This window comes from Lichenostomus cassidix, chromosome 2 (assembly GCF_008360975.1).
Source record: "Lichenostomus cassidix isolate B80296 chromosome 2, HeHo_3.0, whole genome shotgun sequence".
Lineage (NCBI taxonomy): Eukaryota > Metazoa > Chordata > Aves > Passeriformes > Meliphagidae > Lichenostomus > Lichenostomus cassidix.
This window is the reverse complement of record NC_139482.1, coordinates 49489849-49508801: the sequence shown is the minus strand read 5'-3', so window position 1 is coordinate 49508801 and position 18953 is coordinate 49489849. Positions and strand designations below refer to the sequence as shown.

At 40.7% G+C, this 18953-nt stretch overlaps 1 protein-coding gene across 1 annotated transcript in view; it reads left to right on the top strand.

Annotated features, from left to right (window-relative positions):
• The window catches only part of CNTNAP2 (contactin associated protein 2), a 716903-nt gene extending 698917 nt beyond the window's left edge, over positions 1–17986 (top strand). The window contains exons 23-24 of the mRNA XM_085049831.1: positions 6243–6314; positions 7342–17986. Of these exons, the coding sequence (XP_084905957.1) occupies positions 6243–6314; positions 7342–7541 (272 nt within the window). The 3' untranslated portion in view covers positions 7542–17986. The remainder of the gene's footprint in view (positions 1–6242; positions 6315–7341) is intronic.
• The last annotated feature ends 967 nt before the right edge of the window (positions 17987–18953 follow it).

Sequence of the window (18953 nt, the reverse complement as noted above, 5' to 3'; positions counted from 1 at the left end):
AGTTTAGGTAATTGGTCTGAATATCACTAATGCATTGGAGATTTTTTTGTCATTTGTGTTGGGTTTTTTCCCTGCCTATCCCCCCAGTCAAGATGGCTGTAAAGGATTGAAGAAATTAGTGAATTTTGTTCCAAGATGGAGATTTTCATGTTCCAAATAATTAGCATTACTGGCAACAGAGAGAAGAAGATGGCATTTTTAAAATTAAAAGCCCCGATTTTCCCTCTGCGCTGCACGTCTGTTCTGGTAGTTCAGAATTGCAATGTGGGTGTACTTTTTCCAATATCCTGTAACTTGTACTAAAAAAAAAAATTATTAAGTCTGTGACTGTGAAGATTTCTATTTCTGTGAAGTCAGGAAAATGGTTCATAACAGGGAGATACATGTAACCCTCTAATACTACACTTGAGGCATCACTAAAAATTCCAGGAGTGATGATTGACCCCACATAATATGCTAGAACAAACCTGACCTTTTACAAACAACACGGCTAATAATATCTTTTAAATATTTTGTGGCGGGGTAAGTGTGAGGTTGGGTTTATTTAAACTTGGAGGTGTTTAATATTAAAATCCACTTCAGCCAAATTCTTGATTCTGTACTTAACCTGATGTCAGTAAGATTTCAAATAAAGTCTGTTAACAGAGTTTAATGTTAAACAGTCCTCCCTCAGAATCTGCTCTCAAATGCCTAGAAAAGCAAGAGCAGGGGTAGTTTTTCTCATTTCTTAGTTTTCAGCTTGGAGAAGTAGGAAAGAAATAGATGTATTAAGTTAAAAAATAAAAAGATAGAAACTTTCAGTACAAAGTAAGACACATAAAAATGGGCATTAGAAGAGACAGATTTTTTAATACTTCAGATTTCTTTTCTTTTACTGAATTGCTGCCGTTTGCTTGCCATGGGAGCTCTTCACAGAGCCAAACTCAGGAAAAAAGAAGGGGGTGGGATGGGCACTGGCGGTGGGATGAGCAAGAAAGGGCGACAGGATTCTAAGGGTTGTGTTGTTCACCTTTGATGTAGGACTGTGTAATGGAGTTGTTTACTCCTGCTCCATCATTTCTGTGCATGTGTTTAGAGTTTCACTTGTGATCCAGTCCCTTCAGGAACGGGAATGTGACTGTGACTGCAGGTTAATTTCTACTATCAAGAGTCAAGCAATTAGTTTCTGGACTTAGAGTCTGTAATAAGGAGTGCTCTGTAATTTCAAACCACAGCAGTACAGTCTCACCTGACCAGCAGAGTTGACATAATTTTACAGAATGCCACCAGCGAGCTTGCTTTTATTCTCCTCTGTGCTGTGGTCCTATGGAGAAACACGGTGAATGGATCTAGTGTCCAACATTTTCTCATAATCCTGACTTGTAACTGAGCATTTGCTCCCATTGCAAGGTCAATTCTTGGATGCCTGGCTGCAGAATAGAATTAGGAAGAAGGAGTTATAGTTCACATCTTTTATTTTGTTATCTTGCTGTTCTACTTCTAATCAATGCCTTGACTAATGCAGGTTTTATGTATCTTGTGATCACCAGATCAGTGGTTCTGGTTGCTTTTCTAGTTCATATTTACTTGAAAACCCAGCTGGTCTTAATAGGGGGAGAATACCTTTCAAAATTGTGGACATCTGTAAAGATGAAAGGTCAAAGAAGTCTTGCAACACATTAGATCTAGTCTATACAAACTCACTTTCCAGAATTTCACATTTCCTCCATCATTTGTTTTAGACCTGTGATAACTCCCACACTTCCTTTTTTGGAGCAGATCTAAACTGTATCTTCCTTTGTTGCTGGTATATTTTTACCAAGACTTGCCCACTCGGTAAAAAAGATTGCTTTTTTAACTTCAGTTAAAAAGATTGCTTCCAATGACTTACATGTAACACTCCTGGTAGTGTATCTCAAAACGAAATTTGTCTTTTTACTGTGTATTTCTTATTCTTAGTACTGCTCTTTATCTGAAAATCTCCCCCTTTGGTTTTGGGTTTCCCCTGCCTTTTAGTGAACAGCCTTTTGCTCATTTCTAAGCCCACACCCACCTTCTGGACTACTTTTCTACTTTATCAAGGTCATTTTGTATTTCAATTTTGTGTATTTGCAAAAGGCTTTTATGTGGGATCCATTGTAAAAAAACTGCCCTCTGAAAATGGCAGATGTAAAATCATGCCTACTATAATGAAGCAGAATTAATTCACTCAGCTAAACCAAGCACATCTGTCATCTTTAACATCTAGTCCTAATTGTGTGCTGTTTATCCAGTCCCATCTTCCCTCTCCATTCATTGAGGGCTGCTGTTTTGCATCTGGCTGTGGCAATGACCATGCTGGGTGTGCTGAAGAATGGTAGGTCTCCTACTGCATTTTTGTGGTCATCTAAAACTTCAAATGTCATTAAAATGATGGCCAAAACATGGAATTTGCCTGCAGCCAGCCTTTAATCACCCTATTAGGTGCTGCCAAGTTTCTTTAACCCCATTTACCCTGAGCCTAGTAACAGAAAGTTGAAAAGTGCAAAACATAAGTTCAGACTATAGATTTACTCTGTGGTTATAGAAACTGTGGGCTTGTAAATAACAGCCCATGAAAGAAAGAGAAAGCAGAGTGTACTGTGTCCCTTTATGTAAGTTAGCTTCAGGATGGTGCTGTTTGAAGTAAACCTGATGATCTGCTGTGGAAAGACAGGGTGCAAAAAACAGCATCACCCAGCTTGGATCCTGGGAGGGAACCAGATGAAGTGATGTTCGTAGGCCACAGAGGGAGCTTAGCATTTCCTGATCCAGAGCAATCTGTCCCTACACTAGCTGCAGGTTTTAGGAAAAGGTCTTTGGTGTGCCATGACAGCAAACTGATGGCTCTGTGCCATAGCTGCCTGAGCAGAGGATTTCAGGAAGCTGGCAGGATGTTTCTTGGGTCAATATGTAGCTGTTTTCCAGGATGGATTAAAAGTCTCCTTGCTCTGTTCTTCATATTTTGAATCACACAAGTGAGACCCTGGCTATTCAGAGCAACCTAGGGAAGATTCATTTTAGGAATTACTCTTTACAACCTATGAACAGCACTCTGTAGTCTTCTGTGCTTTTACCAGACCATCAGTATTATTGCTGTCCCTTTGTCAGCATGCTCTAATATATTCTTTCCTCTTTTAGTTCCTGAATTTCAGCAGCAATGGAAGAAAATCTCTTGTTAGTTGTCTTTTTGGCAAAGTTGCTTCATATTGCCAAGGAATGTGACTGTAGTAAGGTCAGAGAGGAATCCCCACATGTTTGAATGATGAAACTCCTATCTGAAATACCTGCACTTGGTATCTGTTGGGGACAATACTCTGTTAAGCTCATCTTGTAGGGTCAAGGACTGTATGTTCTTTTCTGCCTAATTGCTGTGGCAGGATTTACCCTGTTGCAGTTCTTAGACCTCTGGTCCATGGCTATTTCTGATCCTTTGAGAAGCTACTGAAGAATTTCAAGGGAACTTCCCATTAAAAATGGGAACTAATTAGTTGTTTTCTTCATCCTCTATCCATCTGTAGTAATACATTAAGTAAAATAATTGTATAGATTTTTTTGTGGCAAAATATATTCTATAACCCCACGTTTGGAGATTTTAGATACAATTTTTCAGTCAGAAAACTCCCCATAATACACAAGCAGGTCTCTTGGTGGCACTTGAATAATTCAGGAATTCATGAATGATGGCAATAATCTGCCAACACTGCTGCAGGTGATTTTAAAGAAAAGATTCATGCAAGTCGAAGCTCCTTTTTTCCCTACAGCACTCCTGGTTCTCCGGCAGCTGCAGCATGGCACAATTTAGCTAATCTGATGGTGAGGTCTTGCTGAAATACAGTGTCCCTTGCTCCCAGACACATGTTCCTGTTTTCTTTTTGTCAGAGATGAGAGTCTCAGAGTGAGTCACATCTGCTTGTTGATCTGAAGGACAGCTCCTCCTGTGTGTAAGATGATTGGGTACAATGGAGAGCAGCTTTGGGTCGAGGCATTGGGTCCAGTCCTAGCAGCAGCTCTCAGACAAGATCAAGCATGGAGCTTCACATCCTGCATCGTGTTCTTCCTTCTCCTGCAGTGCCTGTTGAACCCTTCTTCAGTGCCTGCTGAACAACATAGGCTCTAGTCTTCCATCTGCCAGGAATTCCTTGTAGCACAGCAACTGGGAAGTGGCAGCTCAGGAGGGATCATGCTGCCATGAACAGAGCTTTCCTCTTTCTTCACACTTCACTTTTGCCATGGTCCTTGAAATAACCTTTTAAAAGAAGGTAAAACATAATATTCAATTGTAAAGGGAAGGAGGAACTGTGACTAATGTAGATACTCAGATTTCTTGTGTGAGGACACGGCAGACCAACTCTCAGCCAAGAGGCAAGCGGTAGGACTTGTTAACTGCCTGTAGTGCTGCTGGGATGACAAGGGGCCTTCTTTTGGGTTAGAATGGCACAGAGATTCCTTGTGATTCAGCAAACTGATGCTTTCCCCATAGTATTACTTGGCTTTAGGATATTTCTTAAGATGCAGGGAGGGCAGGTTTAAAATTAAAATGTATTTTCCCCCTGCCAGCCCTTCCCTTTTAGCACTGTAAAGCTATGTTTATGGACCCTGTGCCAAAATGTCTTCATTAATGCTCCTTCACAGTTCTTTGGAGCAAAATCCACTGATACAGAACCAGGTATTTATTTATCTTTTACGATTTATAGCCTGATTCATCTCAGAGAGGTGCAGAAGAAGGTTTTCAGAAGCCAGAGCACCAACAAATGTCAAAGGCCCAAGTGCTGCTGGCAAAAGCTGCTGGACAGGACCCCTTACTGAGCTCTGAGAAACGTGCTCCTGTATGTCCTGCAGGCAGCCAGCCAAAAACTAGCTGCTGAACACACAGCTGGTTCGACTCTCTCCCAAGAGTAGGCACACAGAGGGCTACTCTAGCCCCAAACCTCTTTTCAGGCCATGTGGCAAGCTGAAACCATTCATTATTTTGTGCAGCTGCTTTACAATATAAAAAGAACTGTATTATGGATCTTACTCCATGATTACAGAAAGAGTTGAAGTCCCTCAGCCAGTTTTTGGTGTACTGAATGCATCACTGGTCTATAAAGGCAATTGATTATTTTAATATAGTATCACCTAATCCATCAAGCAAGAAAAATACAGCTGGGCTTTAAATGCTGCCCTAAGAAGCAGTTCATGTCCATGATTATTTTAGTTTTCTCCAGTTATGCACTTTTAGCAACATTTTTTCTACTTCAAAAGCAATGCCATTGTCCAGTGGCAAAGAAGGAAATAATTGCAACAACTCACCCAGTTCCCTGGGCTTGCTTAGTCACTGCAGTATCTAGTTGCTATGTCTGACTATAAAAAAAATGCTGATAATAAGTTTAATTGATAAGATTGGCTTTGCAAAGCCTCTGTGATATTTTCTGGAGGTTAATACCAAGGCTATCATCCAAATTCATCCCATTTCATTTAGTTCTGCTGCAAGAAGTCTCTCCCCTTCAGGTTGCTAGCAAGTGAATGCTGGCACATCTGCCTGTGTCTTCTCTCCTTATCTGTGTGCTGGAAGGTCACCTCATCCACAGGCTCTCCTGCCTGCCATGCCTCAGCTCCTCTAGCTCACAGTCTTCTCCTCAGCTCCAAAGCAGCTCCAGAAGTGGCTTAGCTGATATGTTGAGCTTTCTCCTAGAGTGACTAAAGTGCTGGCACGTGCTCTGTGGGGTAGCTGCTCTATGGCTCTGACCAAGAGAAGATGCAGCCCCTCTCTGACCTGGGACTGTGCAGCAGCAAAAAGGATTCCAGTTTTTCTTTCAAGAAGCTTAAAGTTGTACACAATGGTGGCCATAAAATCCTGGGAACTTCCAAATCCTCTAATGGGTCACAGTGACAAAAGCAAAAACCTCTCTAATAATAGGTATGATCACACATGTTTAAAAGACAGGGTTTTTTTGGTTTTGTGCTAACTAGCCACTTAAAACTTACTGACCTTCTCTTTGTACAGGACAAAATGTTCTTCTGTATCAACAGCAATGCTTAACAAACATATATTTTCATTTTAGTTTTGTTATGAGGAGGAAGCAAGCAATTCTGAGAGATTAGATAATATTGAATTTTTTTTCTCTTTTTATTCATCTATAGATAAATATCTAGTGATCACAGTTTTTTAAAGTTGTATCTGGGGATGTTGGATGTATTTCTGAAGTGTTACAGAAGTTTCACTGCTATTACAACATGAATCTTTAATTCTCTGCTTACAGCGAGTGCTGATTTCCCATACAATGGTCAAGCTATAGGAGATGGAGTTAACAGAAACTCGGCTATTATTGGAGGTAAGAAAACTGTCTGCTTTCCTGAGATATTTTGCAGTATGACTCTGATGGCTAAATTGCAGTTGGTAATAAGGACATGTTTCCCTGTCCAGGTTTAGATTAGCTGCTTTAGTTTTGATTTGCTGTTATTTTTCCCTTCTAATTTATATTTTTATTGTTACTTATAACTTTTCCTTAATGCTTTGAAACTTTACAATACTGGAAGGATAGCATCACATTCCTCAGAGAAATTCAGGCCACACCTGAACAGCCTGTCTGCCCAACACATCAGTTAACATAAAGGGGCATAACATAACTCTGGCTGATTACAAGATTTTTTAACCTGAAAACTTTATAATGTCCTCATCCTGGAAGATTCTTATTCCTGTAGAGAAGGGCCCAAACAGGAACAGTGCTGTTTTATCACATAGATACCTATGCCTAAGAGGATAACATTCATCAGACGTCTCTATAACAGGGTTGAACCCAAAATAGACCATTGCAGGGAGAGCAATTAAGGCTAGAACTGATGATAAAGCAGTTACATCTGCAATTATGTGGAGCCAGTGCCCAGTGGGTGGTGTGAGCCAACAGTGATCCAAGCCAATTTTCAAGGACATGGAGCATCCTTGATAGGTGTTTATGATAGGTGTTTACAGACTAGAAAGTGAACTAGACTAGAAAGTGAACATGAGAGATTCCACCTTCAAAGAGCTGCCCAGGCTGTGACACATCACCAATACACCCCGCTGTTCTGGGAGAGCTCAGCACCCTCTGCCCCATGGTTAGCAAAGCTCAGGTCTTTAAGAAGGTATTAATGTTGAAGTTTTTACCTACAGGAAAAAAGTCACCAGCAGACTTCATGGAGTTGCATTTTGTATGTAGCAAAAACAATGTATAAATATTAGAGTAGTAAAAACCAAGTAACTGTGCTGATGCCCAACTGAGTAGCTTCAGCTGAGCTCCAAGGAGTTCTGGGATCCTTTCTTTGTGCTACAACCTGCAGCTGGTCTCACCGGGGGCATCTTTTCTCTCCTCCTGTGTGTAGGCGTCATCGCAGTGGTGATCTTCACCATCCTGTGCACCTTGGTGTTCCTGATCCGCTACATGTTCCGCCACAAGGGAACCTACCACACCAACGAGGCCAAAGGGGCAGAGTCCGCCGAGAGCGCCGACGCCGCCATCATGAACAATGACCCCAACTTCACGGAGACCATAGACGAGAGCAAGAAGGAATGGCTTATCTAAGCCCACGGGGATGGGGCCTGGGGTGGGATATGAGCTGGGCCAGGGTGGGACTGGGATGACTCTTGCAGTGGAGAGAGAACACTCTGTGTCGGACACTTGAGCACACATAGGATAAAAAGATCAGCACAACTGGAGGAGCAAGTGACAGGAAAATACCACTGAGACTGGAGAAAAAAAAAAGAATATCTCAAGCATTTAAGAAAAAATACTTTTTAATATTTATTTACAGCAAATTGCCCCTTCTGTATCCCAACAATGACAACAAAGAGCAGTTTTGCAGCTTCAGCATTGGTTACAATTCTCAGTAATACCTGTCTATTTCTGTGTGTGTTTAGAGATGTTCTGGATACCTGTGACAAGAAACAGGGCTGGTTTTTTACATTTTTTAAAAGCTGTTTAAAATGTGGGTGGTTCTGTCCTGAGAAAAGCGGCAGCCCTTTCTTCCTGGCATTGTGTTCCTTCCTGGCTGGCCACTTCCCTGCAGGCTGCCCTCAGCCCCAACCTTGGCCACATCACTGCTCGTTTTGGTGGCGTTGATCCCGGGGTTCGGGGCTGGGGTGGGGCAGGGGGATGAGGACTAATGCAAATCTTACTCGCCAGTTTCTCAACATCTCATCAGCCCATGTCAGCCCTGGCAGGACCCATCTTCTTGACCCAGGCACTTCATTGATTGTGTGCAATTCTCATCAACAATGTAAAAATACTGTTATTATGACTACTACTACAACTACTAAAGAGGATTATCATAAAGCACAGGAGGCTTTAAAAGTTTTTTGTATTATTTTGTTGGTCTCTAGGGGAGGATGATGCTGTGTGAGTCAGTAGACCTAGTCTGTTCCTGTGTCTTTGTCTATGGCACTGGTGACCTGAGGCACATGCCAGGTTAAACTCAGCTCTGCCTGTGGCATATTGGCATATACTGTACATTGTAGTAGGGAATTAGAGCCAGACTTTGTTTGCTTCAGTTTCTTCTTAATAGGCTGTCATAGACACATTAGTACAGCTTTAGTCAATGCATTTGAACCCACAGGCTTCACATCCTACTTTTTTTTCATCTTGAGAGTAGCAATTTATTCCTTATATCCCTTGTTTCAGTCCCTTTGCAAGGAAAGCCTCCGCTGGCAGTGTTTGTACAGTCAGGAAGGTGAGGCACACAGGAGGCTTGAAAACTCTGCCTCCAGAGCACATACGAAGCACACAGGGGAGAATTACTTTTCAATACAGAGATTTACCTGAACTATTTTACTGTCTTTGTAAGGCATTTTTAAGAATAGCAAGGCCAATGCCAAGTACAGCATTGCATCCCATTTTTCCTCTTAAATCAGGAAAGTCATAGGTGTCACCTGAACAGCAGGCAGGCAGCTAGTAGGAAAGACAAAGGGGCAGCCTGAAGACCTAATATCCTTTGGTGGCAATAACAAAGTTCTAGCTTGCCCTCTATAGAGAAACATGGTGCTCCCGTGGTCTGAATTGATAGGAATTTAAGGTCTTAATGGACAGGTTTTGCAGCAGAACTGAATAAAGGGATGAATATACTGCAGGGCTTTGCCGTGTGCTAAAAGAACAGAAACAATGCCAAGAACTTCCCTTTAAAAGTATTTATTCTTGTGACGGTCCTAGATTTGCTTTGCCTTCAATATTTTGGGTTTATTTTGCACAGATTTAACTCATTTTCTGCACAGGAAAGATTTATTTTTCACCCAAATGTGTAAACTACTACATGGCAGTGCAGGCGTTTTTAATTTCCTTATTTCTTTGGTTGCAATTTTCATTATTCTAATTGACACTTTAAATTTTTTTTAAAAAAATCATGTACGGGGAAGAAAATATTGGAGTCTTACTAGACAAGAAATTGATAAGCACAATTTGTCAGAAAGACAAGGTGAGATAGTTTGGGTTTTAAGGATGGTAGCCTAAAGTCCATTTCTGGAGTCACTGAACATAGATATCAGAGCAAATCTAGCCCATTAATTTATTTCTTCTATTTACGGATTTGGAATTAGCATACAAAAAAGTTGCCCATTTCAAAAGAACTTACTGTTTCTCAGGTAACATATGTGGCAGAGAGGTTCAGGTAAGCATAAAAATTACCTCTGTCACTCTTGTTCTCTGCAGTCTTCTGCCTTTCCTGCAGTATTAACCTCCCCCTTTCTTGTCTATAATCAAGCAGATGAGTCCTGGGTTTAATCATGGGTGTAAAATAAGTCTTTCCTCCTTGGAGAATATCAGCAGGGGATAGATCTACCCTGCAGCACCACTCAGCAAACTACGTAGCAATCAGAGATGTCTCTGTAGGATTGAAAAGACATTATCTTTGCTATATGATTTTATGTTTCATTTTAACTTAATGGTATTTTAGGCCACTCTGAAAAGCATCCTTGTCTGCAACTTCAAGTTACCAAGAGCATCATTTCCATAGATTGGGATTTGGTTTGCAGGAAGAAGGTTCCTAATCTAAATTTGTCTGCGAGGAAGATCAGAATTTATGTATCCTGGGAGACTAGAGTCCTCTGCTACTTTATGGGGGAGAGACAGATTTAAGAGCCATAGTGCAAATTGCCAAATGCCCCAGCTTGGCATTAGAAGGGAAAAAAGGCTTGGTCTCCATGTCTAACCAAGTCCTTGGCAAAGCAAGAGACAGTTGTCTCTGGGTTATTGTAGTGGGGCTTGTGATATTTACTCACTGATTTTCTAAAAAATTACCAACTTATCTCCCACAACCCTGTAAGCAAGAATTTCTGGAAAGCAACCTTTGACCATTGCATAAGTCATAGTTATCAATTAGTGTCTGAAGTTGGAAAAGCAGTTTAAATTTCTGAAATCAAGTCACAAGCATCTGCACCTCTCCATTGACTGGACACCGTAGACCTCTTTATGTGAAATACATTAGTGCTGTGTTAAAATGCAGTCACTTTCATAACTCTAGAAACCTTTAATTATTAGAATTCTTGTTTTTCCTTAAACTGGACCTTAGACATGATATTATTGATGAGCAACTTGTCTCTGTGTAAGCATTTGGTACTTTGGATGAATCCCTGCCTGTCTGCTTTGTATTTAACTTCTGAGAATGGTGTATGTTAAATTATAGGCACTGGTAATTCAGCATCATGGCAGGGAAGCAGGAGCTGGCTCAGATACATAACCTGTCTACTTTGCTAGCACTACATTTATTCTGAAGATTTCTTCCTCTGTGAGCCTATCATTGAAGGCTGAAAAACATCCATAGCTTATTTCACCCACCCTTACTTGTGCCAAAAATCCATGTTGTTTAACAGGTACGTGGGAAAATCTGTTGGAGGGGAGAGTGGATCCTGCTTTTATAAAATTCTGTACTTTCCCCAAAGAATATTAAAATAATCTGTCTTTTATCACCTGTTTTTTAGCTGTTTCACCTATTTGAACTGTGCAGAAAAATGTAGCTTCTTGTACCGGTTTGGGAACCAAAGTGTCCCAGTTGTGTTTCTAAAGGGTCATTCCTGATACCACTGGAAATTATGGCAAAAGTGCCACCAGCAGTGGGGAGAGCAAGACTGGGCTGGAGATCAGGGCTCTCAGTGTTAGTGAAATAATGTAAGCAATATTTTTGATTCCCATGCACAAGACATGCAGACCACCAGGTAACAAGATATGGAGCTCCAAAGAGCCAAAACAATGGAAAACTTATTTTGATGTCAACCCAGCCTCAAGGGAAATCTGCAATCCAGTCTGGAGGTTTTGAATCAGGTCTTTCACACACTGCTTATTCCATATTTACTGATAGAAAATTCAGATGTATTAAATAGGAATATGTACGTTTAACTCGTACTGGAGCATTTCTGCTTTGTATTTTTTGTGTCTTAAACTTTACCTGTACCTTTTATATCTCTTCTAGCAGTAACCACTTCAAAGGTATGGCAGCATTTTAGTGTCATGCTGTAGGCAGTGTGATATATGTAAAAGAATGGTCATCATAAATAGTTTAGTAAGACTGCCGAAGCAGTGGTGTATTGTATAAGTATAAACTTGTATAAGTCAAGTTTATTGTACTTATAAGAACTCATTTTACTTAAAATAATGTCTTTTAATGGCAGATGCATCTAATTTCCAGGGTATCTGTTGAAATGTGAAGCTATCTAAGTTCGTCAAGCAATAGCTTTTAATATGGTTTCTCCCATGAATGATTTTACATTCCATCAAGCATGATGATCCTGCAAGGGTGTCATTTCTGAAAAGCAGAGCCTAAATTCTGTTAATCAGATGTCATTATCCATCCTAGAGAAATTAAACAAAAATCTTGCCTTCTAACAGCAACAGCATGCAAATTAGAATGAGTGAAAGGCAATGTGTTTGTGTGCATAAATATCTTCTGTGAATGTCTTTCCTTTTAACTAAAGTTCTATTAGAAACCAGATTGGTAAATAAAGAGGAGGGAAAAAAAAAGAAGACATTTAAAATAGTTTTAATCACCATAATATGAGGTGTTTCCTCATGCTTTCTATATTCTGATCGTTGTCTGTATTTTTAACTTCTCTAGTAATAGGAAATCATTTTGGAAGGGAGAGAAGTTGGAAAGGCCTGTTAAGAAAAGACCCCCAGTACATGAGAATGTAGTTATACATAAGAAGAGAGGGTGATAAAACCAGGGAAGATTTATTGAAGTGCAAGGATTTTCCTCCTGCATCATGGTTACCTGTTACATAGTGTGCATCTGTACTTGTTGAAGTGGGCAGAGGGTCTGAAAGCAGGGTTTGGATAGAAATTAAACTACTGCCTTTCTGTTTTTTCCCTTTCTCATCACTTTGCATATAGCAGCGAGCAGTCTTCTGTCAGTTCTGCTCACGTTTGTTATTGCAGATTCTGTGGCATTTCCAGCTTCACAAGGGTTACATACTACAAATGACTGAGTGTGGGTTGTTTGCCTTCCCTTCGTATCATAACCCCGTCCTTTCCTTTACGAATGAGAGCCTTTTATTGAAACCATCAAGAGAAATGTATGCCCAGCTCAACAGACTTGTGTCTGTTCCTTTTAATAAACTACCTTATCAGGCTTTAAAACATTTTTATGGCATGAAGCATTTTATAAAAGAACTATGTTAAATGCACTTGAATGGGAGAATGTGAAATCTAGGAAAAGAAGCATCAGTGCAACAACCACCTGAGTCAGAGGAACTCTTGCTCTGTCTACAGTGTGAATTGCCTTAACCACCCACCAAATCTCTGGATCTGTCCAAGACCTTAATTTCCTTTGTGGAATATAATGCTGGCAAAGTCCTGTGTGACCATATTTTGACTATTCTTTTGTACTGACTGTTGCAACCCCGTAGAAGGAGAGCCACGCTTTGTACAGGAATATTTTTCATTTATATAGAAAAGCTCTAGAACAAAGCGATGGGAGTGAAGGTTCGAGTGTCAAGCCCCTCTGATACTTGAATGCTGTGACATGAGGAGTCTTTGCTTCCATCTGTTGCCACAGGTGTCTCACTGCAGCCAGAGGGGTGTGGGTGTGCACGTTCACCTCCAAAACACAAGGCTACTTGGGATGCAATGTCTGCACCACGCGGGCAATTGCTGTCATAATGTGAGTGGATAAAATACCAAACTTGCTCCAAATCCATGAGTCTGCAGTGCTTGCAAAATCACTGCAGTGCTTGCAAAATCAATCGCACTTGAAATTAAGTGCGATTTTGAGGATAAACTCAGACTGTGCCCTACAGTAGCGGGCACATATGGTACCTCAAATGAGACAAGACTTGGACCTGGTAATGGAAAAGCATTTATTTAACAATCTGTATCACAGTTCTTTTAACTCTGATTTTCACATATGAACAGATTTCTTCCTGAGGCACTATGCTCAAAATGCTGATTATGCCAACAGCTTAAGAATCAGGAAGAAAAGGGGCAAATTTGTGGCTTTTTTACACAAAAAGTCTTCTGTAAAAAGTCACTTAATGATAAAAAAAATGCTTCGTATTAACAGGTTCTTTCACAGAGAAGCATTTCTCTTTACTAGTCTTCTATTTTCAAAATACCAAATGAGAAAAGTTGAGCAATTGTTTAAGCACAACCAGAACCACTTCAGTGAAAAGGGGGTAAGATATACTCTGGAAATACACAGATAAGCAAGTAACAAATTTAGTGCATCCTGTTTCTTCCCTGATTCAGCAGCTTCCAATAATGTGCTCCCACTGCTGTTGTTTCCTTAATGGAAAAGCACCTCGATTAAACAACAAACATAAAAGTATGTACCTTTAGTTTTACCGTAGATTAATTAAACTACTAAACTTCCCTGGTATCTAATAGGATATTAAGAAGAGCAAACTGTTATTTCCTCAAATTCAATAGCATTAATTCTGCTGTCTCCAAGGGTCAGAGATGTACTATCACCATATTAATTATTATAGTGTTGATGTATTTATAATGATAATATTAAACATACTGGCATTCTGACTTCTAGCACAGAGATGCTCTAAGAAATTCTAATTTATTGAAAAGGTGGGTAGTTGACATTTTCTCACAGGTGAGAAACATAAATAACTGGAATGACACTAGAGCAGAAACCATTTGAGGAAATGTTTAGCATGCAGAACAATAAACTGTACCAGAAAGAGCTTTTTGCCTTCCAGTTAGGAGTTTGGGGTAGGTACCATGCCAGTTGTATATTGCTGTGTGGTCATTGTCTTTTTGGCCAAAATATTTGAACTCCTCTCTTTCACATGCTTTAAAACAGGCTGTTGCAAGAATACAGCTGAAGATGTGAAACTTAATCAAGCTGCTCTAGGCTGCTGGTAAGAGCACAGAATCACATCCCAAACTCTTCTACCTGCTTAGAAGACAATTCTTATGTCCCTGTCCTTGCTGCTTGTCCCTGTCTTTTGTCACCTTTTCCCCATCTTACAGAACATCACAGATTGAAAGGGACCACGGAAGACCTTCTGATCCAACCTTTTGTGGAAAAGGGAACCTAGATGAGGTAATCCAGCATCCTGTCCAGTCATACTGGTTTTTTTCCCACTGATTCCATTTCCAGGGTGGTAGGCTATCAACAGGCTCTTGTTTAAGACAGGCAGAGGCACTGGAGCAAGGCAACAAACTCTTGAATCAGCCAGAAAACTGTAAATTTAGATGACTCACATCAGGTGGAAGCAGGCTTCATGTGGAACATTTCCAGCCTAACAGCTCTCCTTCATTTTGCCATGGCTTTGGTTAGCAATGGAGAACTAGCCAAGTCTGTGTATTACTTTTCTAAACCCATGTGGAGGTATGTGAGATACACGAGCTTGGCTGAATAAAGACAAGGTAGCCATCCCCTGTATGCTAATGTTTATTCTCTAAACTGCACATTCTCGTGCTTACAGTGTGTGTGTCACTGAAGGATTCTGACCTTGGCACAGTCAATCAATCATTCACAAGCTGAACAAATAGCCCTGCACTGCTTTGTCTTGAAAAACTCCTTTGGGTAAATGTTTAAAAGTAAATCATTCGTTTGCCATCATAAAGCACTGGACACAGTATCACCAGCCAGTTGTAATTTATTTCTGTTATAAAATCAAGGTCTGTCTGCACAGTTTTCATGTGTGACTTGCACTAATGAGACCTTTATCCCTGAAGCATAAACCACTACAACCGGGCAAGGTAACAAAGAGAAATTGCCTTTGCTGCACACTCTGAAACACAGCGTCAAGTCCCTTTCATTATGCAGTTGCTGGTAAGAGTAAGGAGTAAGATCTTTGTAGACATCTAACGTTTCCTTTTTTCCAAACCTACCTGTTACTCCAAGGAAAGAAAATTGCTGACAGTTCTGGGGTTTTTCACATTTCTTTCTCTACTTTAGAATTGTTACTAACTGACAAATTTACTGCCTTTCATTGTCATCTTTAAACCCCTTCCCAGCAGTGCTTGCTACTTTGACCTAGGTGAAGCCTTTCCCCTTCCTAAAATGTAACCATGGTAGTGGGAGGGTTATATGCCACAACATTCCTGTCATCTTTTGTATTTGCAGTAGGCTTTTATTTGTTCATACTAAGTGACTGAAAGTACAAAGTTTGTTTCCTGCCATCTGCGGCATTATTTTATAACTTGATTGTATTTGTTCCAAAATCACAGCATCGTCAGGCAAAGAGAGTCTGAAAATGAGGCAGCTGCAATTCATTCCATTAAGCGTGGTTACTTTCTATTGCTTGGTTCAAATTTTCCCAAGAGATATCAATAATAAAATTAATGCCTAGCAAAAGCCAGCATCTCTTTTCCTTAGGGCCACAAGATGTCAGATTGAGCTCCCAGCCACCCCCTTCCCTTGTGCTTTTGCAGCAGCTCTAGAAGGCCACTTGTAAGCCCCAAAGTAGGACACAAAAAATTGATATTATAAAAGCCTCTAGTGGTTTTAGTCTCTTGCAGAGTTAAAGGTCCAGCTCAACAGGGCCAAAAAATCAGCAATCCTACAGGTTTCAGTTATGAGCACATCTGAGAAAATTATCAACATTGGTTATTAAATAATTTTATTTTCATTGAATCAGCATCTTGGAGGGGAAAAAATGCTTCTGTATTTGGAATACCTGAGACATTACAGTTGCTCTATTGTAATTCCTGCATTGTATCTGATCTTTTGAAGCTCCAACTGCTTAAGAGAAGGGATCACAATCACTTGAATAAAGAAGGCTGAGGCATCACTTGATTCCTATTAACTCTGAAGCACAGAGAGCTGTCTTTCCACAGATCTGCTTTGCATGGTCAGTCTCAGTCATTCACAAGAAATGGGAACTTTACCTCTGCTCTTCAGTGGATCAAGACCCATCAATGGGCTGGCTGGGCAGGTGTCACATAAATTATCTTCAGTCCTAATGACCTGACTCACATTGACCAGCCTGAGTCCAGGGAGTAGCTCTGACACAACAGAATGCTTTGGCACAACATTGCTGAAAGGCTTCAGATCCCCAACAACTCTGCTACCCCGTTTGACTAGTGCTAATTAAGAGCCTGATGGAAATTCCCTGTACTGACTCAATCCTATGTGTGGATGCCAATCCTAACTAAGAGTGCTTAATTTCATGGAGATTAAGTAGATTCCCCCCCCCCCCCATTGTGGAGTGCTTGGGCTGTGCTCAGTCTGATGCTTCTTACTGACATATATAAATAGAGATATAGAGATAAATAGATATTTTTATGGAGATGTTTTATAAGTGGCCTTTACTTTGTGCATGGTAACTATTGCCAAACTTGTTATTTAGGAGCTACAGAAATGGCTGGTTCTGCAGTTTAGAAAGCAATCAGCTGTCTCTGTTGAAAGGGACACTTGAGGTGTAGGCTTGGATTTTGATTTTTATTATTCAACTATAATTTGCATGGTTTGGATTTGGGTTTTATCTCAGTGTTGTTTTTTTTTCTTTCCTCACTGGTTCTCTGTTAGGGACATATTGGGCTCAAGCAGGAACTTATTTCTCAGTCTTTGAGAGGTGGTTTGAAGCCATTGGTGCCATATAACACACTTCAGAAACACCTGCCTTGCACAGCCCATGATGTTGATCAGTGTGAAGTCCTCAAAACACAGTTTCATTAGCAGTCTATTGGGGGTTTCACAGCACAGTGAGGTGCTCCTATCTTGCTAGCTTTGCTTGACAAGATAGCAACCTAGCAACAGCTGGTCTATGGTATAGCCTTGTGAGCAGAAATAGGGATCAGCAGAGACCAGGACACGAATGATGGTTCAGAATTAGATTCATATATGTAGCAGTAGCAAAAGACTGTGAAAATTGCTATGGAGGTAGGTCATTTCACTTCCTCTCTTCTTTTACTCTCTCTTTTTTTTCTTTTTTAAAGTACTCTTTGTATGCCACATCCAAATAATACATCTCTACCAGCCAGCTCTCAATAACCTGGGCTATTGGTTAGAGATGGAAGTGCACATGTCCTTTCTTACTGATCTAATTCCTGCTGCTGTGGAGCAGTCTGTACCCAGGAAAAGACCAGGACCATTTGCTATTAGGAAAGCAAAAGCAGCCTCTCACCCCTTCCCTCCAAAGCAGGTGGAAAGTGAATGCAAGGGTTATGTGCCTACAAAGCTGGCCCAATTTCCTGTCAGGTGAACCAAGACCTCGTCTGTTTGCAGTTACTCTAGTCCACAGGTTTCTTTCTTGAGCACAATTTTCCCATGGGAAGCATAACCAGGAGATAACGGTTACCCTAATTAAACAAAAATGTGTATATTAAAAACATCCTAATCTGAAAGTATAGTGTATCTGAGATTCCTCTGTTATAGACACTTAGTCTACAAGATTTATGGCTACATTTGCTATGTTATGCTTGAATAAACATATAATTCATTGAAATACACAAGACTGATAAAAGTAATATGATCTCTTTAAGGAGAATAAACTGTTTGTAAATTTATAAAGAGTATAATCTGTTAGGCCTTATTTGAAGTATGTACTGTGGTTTGGTAAAATACAACATTAAAAGAGCCTTGCCAGATGTGGACTGGTTTTTTTGTGTGTGTGCATGTGTGGTTCCTTTTGAATTTTGACATCTTCATTTAACACAAAAAAAGAAAAACCACCTTTACAGACTGCATAAAAGACTGAGATAAAGTGCAGAGGGCTCTTCAGATTTCTGTGTACAGTGACCCCATGGAGGGAACAGGTGAATATCTTCTGAATCATTTGGACCCACTATCTTTTGGAAACAAAAGTGGTTGGTAGCGCTACTGACTGGCTGGAGATTTTTTAAAGGAGATTTCGCGACTTCAGTAGAAAGAATTCAGACCAATGCACATGCAAATATTGTTTATTTAATGGGACAAAGATCTAAGGAAGCTTTAGGCCCCTTCAGATCAAGAGCTGGTGTGACACAGGCTGCAGACACATGGCTCTTTCCCCACACACACTGTACCCCTCTGTCCCATTCAGGTAGTGCATATCCATCCCTGCTCAAGACATATCTTTGTGCACTTGAACAATGACTAGTATTGCCCATGGAGCTACTCTTTAGGGGAACAGATGTCCCAGAGGCTGCTCTTCCTGCACCCATCCTCCTGCCTTGGCCCTGTGCAGACCAGCAGCAGCTTTCTGGCACACAGTGGGCTGGTACTCCTACTTCTCCTCTGTGTGCAGCCCAGCTGTGGGTACTGAAGACATGCCAGTGCTTCCCACAGAACAGAAAACCACACTATTTTATTCTCAAAGCAATGGTCTGCTGCCTCTTTGTGCGAGGTTTTGGGTTATCCTCAGCTGGCTCCTTATTGCAGTGATTCTTCCTTCCTCAGGCCACTGAGTGAGCCCTTCCCTGAAATTCAGGAAGAGAAAAAGATCTGACTGGGGATTTGAGGGGAGAGAGATTCTCATCTCTGACAGCCGCTGGTTTGCTAGTGGAATCTCCAGAGCTGCCTTCAGACTTTGAGTGATGTAACCTATGACAGGTCAGATCAAAGGTGCACCTCATGTC